The following is a 12,351-nucleotide window of genomic DNA, read 5'->3' as shown; positions in this document are numbered from 1 at the left end:
TCAAAATTTTTCTGATAAAGTTGCAGCATCAGAAGCTATTATCATATCAGAATCAATTCGTAGTTGCATTATATTATTATCATTATGATTCAATGCTGTTGTAGTAGGCGAAATTTTACATTGATTTGTTCCCCTGAAAATATCACAATTTAAAATTATTATTTATTTATATGAATAAAAAAGAAAAAAAATTTTTTTTCCTCTATCATATCATTTTGTTATTATTATTATTATTTATTGTTAATTAGTACTATCACCTCTTATCATGCTTTATCATTATTAATTAAATGCATTAGAAATTGTTTAAATTTAACTGTCAATAATTTTTCAATAATTACAAAAAAGCATAAAATAAATGAATGGGAAAAAATAAAAACAAAAAAATAAGAAAAGGAAGGAAAAAAAAGTAACCGAAAATGACTTATCACTGCGATAGCATCATCTACTGTTGGGAAAAAACAATGCTTTGGTATAGTTTTAAAAAATTTTGCTACTGCTAACGAATCACGAACACTAGCTGAAAAAAAAAAAGCTTCATTCTTATAATCTAATTTAATTTATGTAATGCTGTAATTAATTAACTATAATTATAAGTAATTAACAATATATTAACTGTGATTAATATTAAATGACCAATTAAATTAGTGCATTTTTGGTGAAATTTATAACTCCAACTTATTTCATTCTTTCTTATAATTTAATTTAAATTTAATTTTTTTGAATAGAATTCAATGTTTATCATAAAAATTATCACATATGAAATGATTGTTATAGTAGCAAGCGGAAAAATCAATTTCGATTATTTCATTATTATCGAATAAAAAAAATAGTTTGCAATTTAAATACGAACAAATAAATATTTGCCACATATTTGTAGTATTACAAATATGCATAATTTATGTCGAATGAATAATAATAATAATAATAAATAATTTAAAAATATAGTGAATAAAATTTTAATTTAACTCAAAAGAATTAAAATATTTTTGCACTGCATGAATTCTTTGTAAAATTAATTAATTGTTTAATGCTATATATTGCAAAAAAAAAAAAAAAAAAAAAATTGAAAATAAACTTACTGTTGCAAGCACTAAAATATATGATAATATTTTCACTTTTTAGCTCATCAGCAACCTAAAATTAAAACTAAAAAACAAAAAACAATGCTTTTCAAAAATATTATAAATATTATATATGTATATAAAAGAAAATAGAAAATATTGTACAAGAAAATTTCAATGGATGGATTATTTGTAACTAAAATATTAAATAAAATTTTAAGTCAAAAGGATTTTTCAGTTTAATATTGAGCAAACAATTGCATTTCAAGTAAAATGATCACTTCATTTAGTTAACATTCTTATCAGAATTATACAAATCATATTTATATTGATTATTTCAAAAAAAAAAAAAAAACTTTCTAAATCGATCAAAAACTTGCAAATCTACCAAAAAAAAAAAATTGTAAATGATCGTTCAAAAATGCTATCATAGCCGTGATAAAAAAAGAAATTCTCATAAGTGAAATTTTATAAATTCGCTTATTAAGCTATTATTCTAATCGTAAAATATTAAATTTAAAATAATTTAAATTTGAAATTATTGCAGAAGGAAATAAAATCTCCTTGAATCTTTTTTTAAATTTTAAACTGAACCTCTTTTAAAATATTTAATCCCATACAATCAATATAGGATATACCGGAACAATCAAGAATAACATAGCGTTGATTTAAATTTTCCAAATTATTCGCATTTACCGAATCATTCTGTAAATATAAAAAAGTTTTAAAAAAAAAAACATTTTTTCTTTTTAATACTTTAAGTAAAAAATATAGTTGAAAATTTTAATGAGGCAAAACAGAATTTTTTTTTATCATTTTGCCATATCTAAATTTTAAAATTTCTTGAATACCAAAAAAAAATTTTGAAAATTTCAAAGATTTAAGCTGTTTCATAATTTTTTCAACTACATTATCTATCGATTACAACAATATTATGATGTTACAATTATAAATTTTAAAATTCTTTGAAAGGAAAAATAAATTACTTGTAAAATCTTTTTAAAAATTATTTACTAATATTACTAAGTTAAAATTCTTCATTACTTTGAAATAAAAAATTCCTTTTTTTCTTTTTTAAAAAACGATTTTTCTTCTGAAAATTTTCATCAAAAATTTTAATTGAAATTAATTTTTACATTTATATCAGCTTTAGTCTTCCAATCAGTTATCGCATTATAAATGCCTAATTTAAAACATTCCACATTATTAAATAGTAACGGTGATTCGAAACGAAATAAACGAATATTAGGATTATTTGCTGCTGCAAGGTAACGTTTTGGATTATCAAAGTATGGCTGAGACGGTGATAATTGCACCAATCTTTCCCAGCGAGGCCTTAAAAAAGAAAACAAAAATGAAAAAAAATTCATTAATAAACATTTAGCTTTTATATTATAAAATAGTTGTATGCATATATTAGCTTTATCTTAAAATATTATTTATTATCATTATTGTTATTATTATTTGTTATTTGTTACTATTATTCATTCATTATTATTATTACTATTATTAATTATTATTATCATTGTTATTATTATTGTCATTAATTATTAGCAAATATTATTATTGTTATTATTGTTAGTTATTACTACTAATTATCATTAATTAGTAACAATAATAATTACTGATAATTATTATATACATATATTATCATTAATTATTATTGTTATCATTGCTGTTATCATTATTATTGTTATTATTAATTATTATTATTATCAATTATTGTTTATTATTAGCATCGTTATCGTTACAGTTATCATCATTACTGCTATTTTTATTGTTATTAATATTATTATTTATTATTATAACTAATTACTACTTATTATCATTACCAATTATCATTATTATCATTGTTATCACTATCATTATTAAAATATTTGTAGTTCAATTGATATTGGTTTCATAAATTTTAACATTTATATAAACATAATATATGCGTATATACATATTTTTTTTTCTGGAAGACATGAAGAAATAATATTTAAGAGTTTTGTGAAATATAATTAATTTAAATTTTAAAAACAAAGAAAAAAAAAATAAATATAATTTAAAAACAAAAAATAAGTATTGAAGATAATATATACCACTGTGAACGAACAATAAGTGTCATTATAGCAAATATTACTGAAATTATCAAACCAATCATAACGTCTAGTGCTACGGTTGTTATAAATGCTACAATCCAAATAAACTGCAAATTATTCAATCATTTAAAACGATATTTTATTGAATTAAATGATAATAAGCTAAATTAGCACTCAATTAAGATAATAATAATAATAATAACTTATCTAATATCATATTATTATATTGTTTATCATCAAAAGATAAACAATATTAGTCAATGCATTAATGAAATTTTGGTCTTAATTAATTTGCATTGAAATTTAAACGTCACATTACAAATGGTATAAAAGAAAAATTAAAAATTTTAATTAAAGCACCAATTTTAAATTCTACTTCTATAGTTAACATCATAATAATTTTATTCTATAATTAAAACATTTATTTTATTTTATTTAGTAAAAAAAAAAGAGAGAAATGAATGAAATAAATTGGTGTAAAAATTATTAATGAAACATACGAAATCAATTTTAGAAATAGGCCAAATTTTTGGCAATTCGGAAAATTTTTGAAACATTGAACGAAGCGACATAACGATAATAACAGTCAATATACACTATAAAATATGTTTAATTTAAATTTTAAAAATAAAAAAAAAAACTTTTTTCTACTCTATTTTTATTTTCAATTTCTTTTTTTTTTTTTTGTATTTGTTTTTTAAAAAGTTTTTTTTTCTTGAAATAAATAAATAAAATAACAAACCATTGGTAATGCATTTAGTAGTGGTGCAAGCACTAGAATAACGGCCAATAATAATAAACAACTTGATATGGCAGAAAACTGTAATAATCATAAATTATTTATTTTTGATATTAATTAAAAATAGCATTTATTCATTTATTTAATTAATGAATAAATTATTTTAATTCATTTTTTAAAATTTTTGCATTTTTTATTCGTTCTCTGACATAAGAAAATGTTTGGTATTTGTAAAGATTGAAATAATTAGAATAGTCGAATGAAAATTGAAAATTTAAAATTCGATCAATGCCAAATAAAAATGGAAAAATGAAATGATAAAATGATGTAAAATTGAATAAATATATAAAAATGGAACACCTTTGAAAAATAACAAAACAGAAACAAAAACCAAGAAAAAAAAGGAAAAATAAATTTTATGTGTTCAAGAAATAAATAAATAATTGAAACTTTTTTTTAACAGCAAAATAATCAAAGTAATATTAAATATTTAAAAATTTATAGCAATGAAAAATTATATCGTTCCAATACATTTTATTTCATTTCATTTTTAACAAAATTAAGACTATTTCAATTTTAATAATAAAATATTTCTTTTTTCTTTTGTAATAAGCATTAAAACTGTTTCAATTTTAATAACAAATTGAGTGAGAAATTATTTTTTCAACATTTATGCATTTTATTAATTAAATTAACATTAATAAAAATTTATAATGCTTATTTGATTGTTTATTGTTTATATTAGCTACATAATTATTAAAACATAATCGTAATTATATGAATTTTGTTAGTTGTTAACATTACCATTTACAAAATGATTTAAACTTATTGTCTACGAATCATTTTTGAAAAATTACAAAAAAAAAAAAAAAAAAAAAATTTCAATGTATTTCACTTATATTTCAATTAATCTTTTAACTTAAACGATTATCATAAGAAAAATTTTCGGATAAAAATATTTTATCAAGCAAATTGATTTTATTCGTAATATTTTCACCTCATCTCTGTCTCTGTCTCTGTCTCTCTCTCCCTCTCTTTGATGTTTGATTTAAATAGTATAACAGTTAATAAAATAATTATTTCAATAATTGATATTTATGTGAAATTAATAATGACAATAAATTTTTTCGATAAAACTTATGTATTTTTACAATTATCAACAAATTATTTAACAAATTAAATTTTTAATTTTATTTTTGCAATACAATATCCATAGTAAAATTATAATTAAAGTCTATCTTATCATTCTGAACTGATAACAATGTTATCAGTATGATTTATACTATTATCATTCATTGTTAAGTTTTTCTTTCGAACTTAAAACTATAATATTATTGAAACAATTCGAATAATTGTTGCTAATGAAACAATAATTATTATTGGTAGATAATTCTAGCAATTAAAAAAAAGAAAAGAAAAGAAAGAGAATATTTGCAACTGATCAAATTACATAACACTAAAAGAGAGAGAGGGAGAGACAAAGAAGACAGAGAGAGAGAGGGAATTATTTTTTACCTTTGTTAAAGTTAAAATGAATTTATTAATTTTTTTTTTTAAAATATGTTTACCTGTGTTCTTATGCCAACTTCAACACCAACCATTGTTCGAGCTAATGCAGTAGCAATCGGATAAATTGGAAAGAAACTACTGAGAACTGTTGTGAAACCTAATGCATATAACTCCTAAAATAGAAAAAAAAGGAATTTAAATTGAATAATTAAAAAGTTAATTAAAATTACGATATTTTACTAATTGAAATTAACAACAAACTGTGAAGAAAAGATGAAGAAATACACAAAATCATAGATAGATATATGTAACTTAAAATGTTATAATTATTTATTAAAAAATTTTCAAATTTTAAAAAAAAAAAAACATTGAGCAAAATTAAATCTCAAAATTCTAATTAAAAAATTGTAACAAAGATAAATTTTAAATAAACAGAAAGTAACAATTCAATAACGAGAAAACCAATGAAAAACTAACAAAAAAAAAAAAAAAACAGTACTGCACCATCAAAATAAAAAAAAATTTTTAAAAAGGATTTCTTTTAATAACAAATTTTTTTTTTCAAAATTAATTAACCGGTTTGGAATTAATACGATATTTTATTCAGTTAAATTTTGAATTTCTAATGTACAAAAAATTTTAATTTCTAAAAAAGACAAAAATTTGTGCTAAATTAAATTTTAAATAACAAAAAAAAAAAAAAAAAAAACAGTGACAGGAAAATCAGTAAAAAAGTCATCAAAATAGAAAGAAAAAAAAGGAAAATAATTCCATCGTCAAAACCAAAAAAACAAATGTTAAAATAAAAAAAAAAAAAATATTTTTTTATATTAAATATCAAAATTTCATCCTAAAATTAATTAACCTGTTTAGACCTAAAATTAATTAACCTGTTTAGAATCAATGTGATATTTCATACGTTTAGCTAACATTTTAGCCATTGATATATGAATAGCAACGGTAACAGCAGCAATACCAATAGCATATGGAAAACAATCAATAACAATATCAAAACGAGGCAATCTTGGTTTAGGTAAGCTTAAAATTTAAAAAATTAATTAATTAATTAATTAGTGAATGAAAGTCAAAAATTTTTCTTATTTTAAATACTATTAAAAAAAAAAAAAAAAAAAAAAAAAAAACAAAAACAAAAAAGTTCGATAAAAGCCTTAAAATATAACTTTTATTATTGATATGCATCAGTTTAATCACATTTTTTGGCTTTCTTATTTAGTCAAAATTAGAACTTAAATTTGAAATAGTATTTAACTAAAAACTTTTTTTAACAATCAATCGTAATATTCATACATTTTTTGCTTGTTTTACTACTTTTTTTTTAACCAGAAATTACTTTTTGATATCTTGATATAGAAATTAAGAATTAAATTTGAAATAATAATCAATTAGAAACTTTTTTAACAATGAATGGTAATATTTATTTATTTTTGGCAATATTAATTTATTTTTATTCATTTTTCCACATTTTATTTTTGTTATTTAATTCGAAAATATCTTTTTAAACAAGAATTTTTTGAGATAATATTTAATTAGAAGATTTTTTCAACAATTAATTTCAATCAATTTTGAAATAATTTTCATAATTTTAATTAAATATTTAAGCAAAACACTTACGCTGTAGGAATTTTACCAACAATTGGTACACTGTGATATGTATGCAAATTCATATAATGTGAAATAATAATTGATATTACTATCTGTAATATTTAAATTACAAATTACATTTAAATCGTTTTAGTATTTATGCTTAATTAGCTTAATCGTTTGAAAAACTTATTTCAATCAAAATTTGTTTAATTATATTATTTGATAACACATTTCATAGTGCTTTATTAAATTAAATAATTCATATTATTTGATTTAATTATAAAATTTAGCAATATATAGCAGATTAATCATTCCATTATATAATTCAAATTTTATGGAAAAAAAAAAGAATATATTCCTATTAAATTTATTAAACAATTATAACCACTGATGTAAAAACAAAAAAAAAAAAAAAAAATTACCAAATACAATTTGAATTTGCAAACTTTAAAAAAAAAGAAAAAATTTGTTCAACAATTATTTCAATTAAATTTATTGAAAGATTAAATTTTCTTATTTCTCATTTTTATATTATAATCATACATTGAATTATTCTTTCTATAAAACATACTGTTTAATCATTTATCATTTTTTTTTCTTCATCATTTATCAATTGCAGTATAATTATGAAGAAAAAAAAAAAATTTCATGCATTAAAAAAATAATAATTTAAATAAATAATTAAATAAATAAGTGAATGAAATACTTACCAAAAGTAATTCATAAGGTATGGATAAATTAAATTGTAAACATTTGTTTAAAAATGGTGTCATAAGAGTTTTACCCAAATAAAGGAAAATTACACCAAAAATTGATAATCCAACTGTATAAAAGTTAGTTTCTGGGATATGTATTAAAATACTATAAATTCGCTGAAAAAAAAAAAAAAAAAACAAATACTAAAACAAAAAAAAAAAATATATTAGCTAATATATTTAATTAATAAATTACAAATTTGTTTATTTTTTTTTTTTAAAATTTAGAAAACTTTGCAAAACATTCTTTATTTAATTAAATATTTACAAAAAAAAAAAATGAGAGATTATTGTAGGTGAAATGAATTATTGTATAAATAAAATTAATTGCAATATTACCAAATTATTAATTTTTTGAATAATTTTTTTTTGCTTCTTTAATTAAATTATTAATTAATTGAGTTAAATAATTTGTAATATTAATACAAATAACCTGTGAATAACAAACAAAAAAAAAAAAAAAAGGAAAAATGCAATAAATAATTTTGCAATAAAATTAATCAAAAAATTATTGAAACATTTTTGTGCTTTTATGCCGATATATAAAAATATATTCATTAATTTAATTTTTTTTTCTGACAAAAATTAATTAACTTAATTAAATTCTGATCAAAAAATAAAAAAAAAATAAAGATTGAAAAAAAAGCAAAAACGCTGCATAAACTTTCTCAAATGTTTTGTCAAAATAATTTTTAAAGAAATACTTCAATTTTTTTGAAAATGAAAATATTTTTTAATAATTTTTAATAAATATTTATTAATACCTTAAAAAGATATCCTATTCCACTAAATTTTGGTACGTTAATTCCAAAGAAATCATCTATTTGAGCAATAATAACATGTACAGTAGAACCGGTAATAAAACCGGAAACCAGTTGATCTGAGAAATAAGCAGTAACAAATTCCAATTGTAAAATACCCGCCATTAACTAAAATAAGAAATTTTTATTAAATACATAAAAAAAAAAAACAGTGCATTGATAATTCCCCCCCTCCCCCCAAAAAAAAAAAAAAAAAAAAAAAAAAATCTGCCTTTTAATTTAATTTATTATTAATTTCTTACCTTCTTTCAAAAAAAAGAAAATCTACTAATTACAACAAAATTGAAAAAAAAATTTTCTTAACTAATTCATTAACAATATTATTTGTTATTTATTAATAAATATCGAATAATAATCAAATTGCTAAATTAAAAAAAAAAAAAATACTAAATTTTGTTTTGTGATTAAATACATTCAAAAAGAAAATAAAAAATACATTAATTGTTGAAATTATCAATTAACAATGAATGAATACCATAAAGTAATAATTTGGAAATGAAAGAAACAAAAAGAAATTAATGAAATAAATTGAATTAAATTAAATAATTATTTTATTATTAGTAAAAAACCGGAATGCAAATTAATTACTTCAATAATTCCAGTTGTAAATGCAAGTGTTGTAGTGATTTCAATATAGGTTAGTGATGATAATGTGTTGTTATCATTATCAATGATAATGATATCATCTGTTTGTGATCGATGAAGCATAATTTCATTGCTTGCTAGTGCAGACATAATTGCTGTCACAGCAAATGATCCTAAATAATAGTGATAATAATATTTTATTTATTTCTATAATAATTAATAAAAAATATTGATTTGTTTTTTGATAGCTATAAGAAATATTAGTTTTTTTTTAATAACAATAAGATTTTATTTTTGATAAGTAATATTATAATTATTTTGTTTTTGAGATAATAATATTTTGTTCTTGCTAACTAATAAACAGTAACATTTATTCTTTTTTTGTAGTAATTAAAAATAACTAATAATATTTGCTTATTTTTTATTAACTAATAAACAGTATTTATTTTATATAGTAACAAATAAATCAGAACTGATGATTTCTTTTTTTTAAACGATAATGTTTATTTTTATAATAATTAGTAATTTATTTTTTAGTGATTAATTTAAAATAAGTAATAATTTTTCTTTCAGTAACCAGTAACTAAAACTAATGTTAACATTTATTTATTTTTTAAATTATTAAGTAAAAATAATATGATTTGAATATTTCATACCATTAATTAATGTAATTTATCAATTTTGAATTAAATTTTTATTTACCAATTTTTAAATTCTTAAGCAAAAAATAATATAAGTAAAATAAATATGTGATAACATTAATTAATGTAATTTATTAATTCAGAATTAGTGATAAACAAATTTTTATCCATCAAAAAAAAAAAAAAAAAAGATCTTTATATTCGTTATTAATTTTAAATTTTATAAAAATTAACAAGAAAAGATGATTACCAACTGATGCATGTTTTGATGTTCCAAAAAACATATAAAAAAAGACCGGAAAAAAGGATGAATATAAGCCGTATACCGGATCAACACCTGCTAACACTGCATATGCTATACCTGTAAAATACATAAGTAATACTAATAATTATAAAACTTTCAATAAGAAGTTAGAATAGCTATCATTTCAAATTAATTAAAATGTAAACAAATTTAGTTTATAATCTATCTAATATGTACAATCGCTAAATAAAAAAAGTTTTTTTTTTTAAATTTAATTACTAAAAAAAAAAAAATTTAGCAAAACGAAAATATTTTAGATTAAGTAAAGTAAATAAATTTATTTTAAAATCTATCTAACATGTATAATTTTAAAAAAAATTTTAAAAAATTTTGAAAAAAAAATAAAGTTAATGAAAAAAGAAATTTAAAAAAAAAATTAAGTTAGTTTAAAAAGAAATTCAACAAAACAAAAAAGTATTTTTTTAAATTAATTAAAACAGTCCAAAATACAATATAGTTATAAGCACTAGAAGAACAAAAAAGAAAGAAAGAAAATTTCTGTAAAAGTTATAAATTAAATCAATAATATCTATTAATGTTGTGAATTCTTATCAGTTCAACAAAACGATTATGAATTATTCACAGTTAGTAAAATGATAATTTTTTTATCAAACTGATAAGCATATTTATTACAGTGATAAATTTATTTAAAAAAAAAAAATAAAATAAACCTTGCGGTACATGCATTATACCAATTGTTAAACCACCGATAATATCATGGATCATATCATTTTTCCATTGATAATTTGGTAACCATTGCAAAATTGGTACGAAATTTGTAAACCATCGCCATAAATTAATTGGATTTGAGCATGGCGCAAATGTCCGATTTGTTACTTTTCTAAAAATTTTCATCAATTATTTGACAACAATAAAATTTTTAATCATTCATATTTATTTATGAATATTGCAAATTTTAAATTATCACTTTTTTTTTTACTTCTATTATTCTCCAAAATTATAATACAAATTTATGCATATATAAAAATATATGAAATTTCTATAACAAAATTATACAAAGAATATAAATTGAAATTAAATAATTTAAAAAAATATATACAACACTGATATAATTGCATTTTATAAATACATGCATCTATGCATGCATTTAATAAATTGAAATATTTGCATGCAAATGCAAGTAGTAACTTACCAAACAAATGACGTAAAAAAAAGAAAAAACGTTGAAATAGTATTATCACGTATATATATAGAACGGAAACGTATGTTAAGTAAACTATCATAAGTTAATACGTAAAATTCACTTTTATTTTGACAAAAAAAAGATTTCTTTTTCAGGAAAATGAGTAAATAATATCCGGTATAAGGTTTTTTTTTCATTTCTTCTCTTTTCCCTTTTATCTTTCCCTCCCTCCCTCTCTCTCTCCCTCCCTCTCTCTCTGTCATTGATATCGAAAGAAGATGAGCGATACCAGGAAAATATTCGTGTATCAGACATTGTAACATCATTAATAAGTATTACTTCAACCGATGTTTCATCGCTGACTTTGACCTGTATTGAAACTTTCGATCATATTCATCCTTAAAAAAATAAATGAAATATTTATTTATTTTAATGTTAGTCTTTTTTCATTAATTACGTTTAAAAAAAATTTGTGAAAATAATTTCGTCAAAATTTTATCTTAAAATAATAAAATTTAATTAAAACTTTTTTTTTAGAAAATAAAATTAATAGAATTTTTCTTTCAGTTTTTCTCTGTTATTTTTTTCAAAAATATTGCTGTGAAAATGAATTGTTTATTTATTTTTTAACTAATATATTAAACATTAAAAAAAAAAAAAAAAGTATAATATGAAACTTTAAATTGATTGCATCATTCTATTTATTTTAATTGAAATTTAATCTGAACAAAAAAAAGGAAACCGATATTTATGAAATTAACCTGATTTAGGCCATAAGTATTCCATACACCTTCGGTTTCCATTAATTCTAAAATTATTAAAATTATTAAAAACTACTAAATGAACACTATTCATTAAAATACGTTTACGCCAATTTTCATTTACATAATTAATTTTTAAATTCATTTATAAAACGTAATTACTTTAGTACTACTATTTGATGAATACAATTAACAAATTTTGTCTATTATATTTTAATAATAAAAATTTTCAAAACATATAGCTTACTTTTGAAAATTACATATTTACTTTTACAACATTCATATATCCATTGTATCTTATTTTATTTACCTATTAAATAATTTATCTATTCTTATGAAAAT

At 19.1% G+C, this 12,351-nt stretch overlaps 1 protein-coding gene across 1 annotated transcript; it reads right to left on the bottom strand.

The window, feature by feature from the left end:
- On the bottom strand, positions 1 to 12,051 carry Bm13338 (Uncharacterized protein; the record flags this gene model as incomplete). The annotated part of the gene is made up of 17 exons (XM_043080975.1): positions 1 to 133; positions 412 to 517; positions 1,080 to 1,134; positions 1,656 to 1,766; positions 2,198 to 2,396; positions 3,146 to 3,252; positions 3,646 to 3,741; positions 3,888 to 3,965; positions 5,453 to 5,566; positions 6,284 to 6,431; positions 7,026 to 7,108; positions 8,518 to 8,682; positions 9,163 to 9,332; positions 10,051 to 10,161; positions 10,776 to 10,945; positions 11,588 to 11,646; positions 12,010 to 12,051. The coding sequence occupies 17 exons, from the start codon at positions 12,049 to 12,051 to the stop codon at positions 1 to 3; spliced, it is 1,947 nt and encodes a 648-aa protein (XP_042936909.1).
- Positions 12,052 to 12,351: the final 300 nt, after the last annotated feature.

Source organism: Brugia malayi (genome assembly GCF_000002995.4).
Source record: "Brugia malayi strain FR3 genome assembly, contig: Bm_v4_Chr3_scaffold_001, whole genome shotgun sequence".
NCBI lineage: Eukaryota > Metazoa > Nematoda > Chromadorea > Rhabditida > Onchocercidae > Brugia > Brugia malayi.
This window is presented reverse-complemented; position numbering and strand designations above follow the sequence as displayed.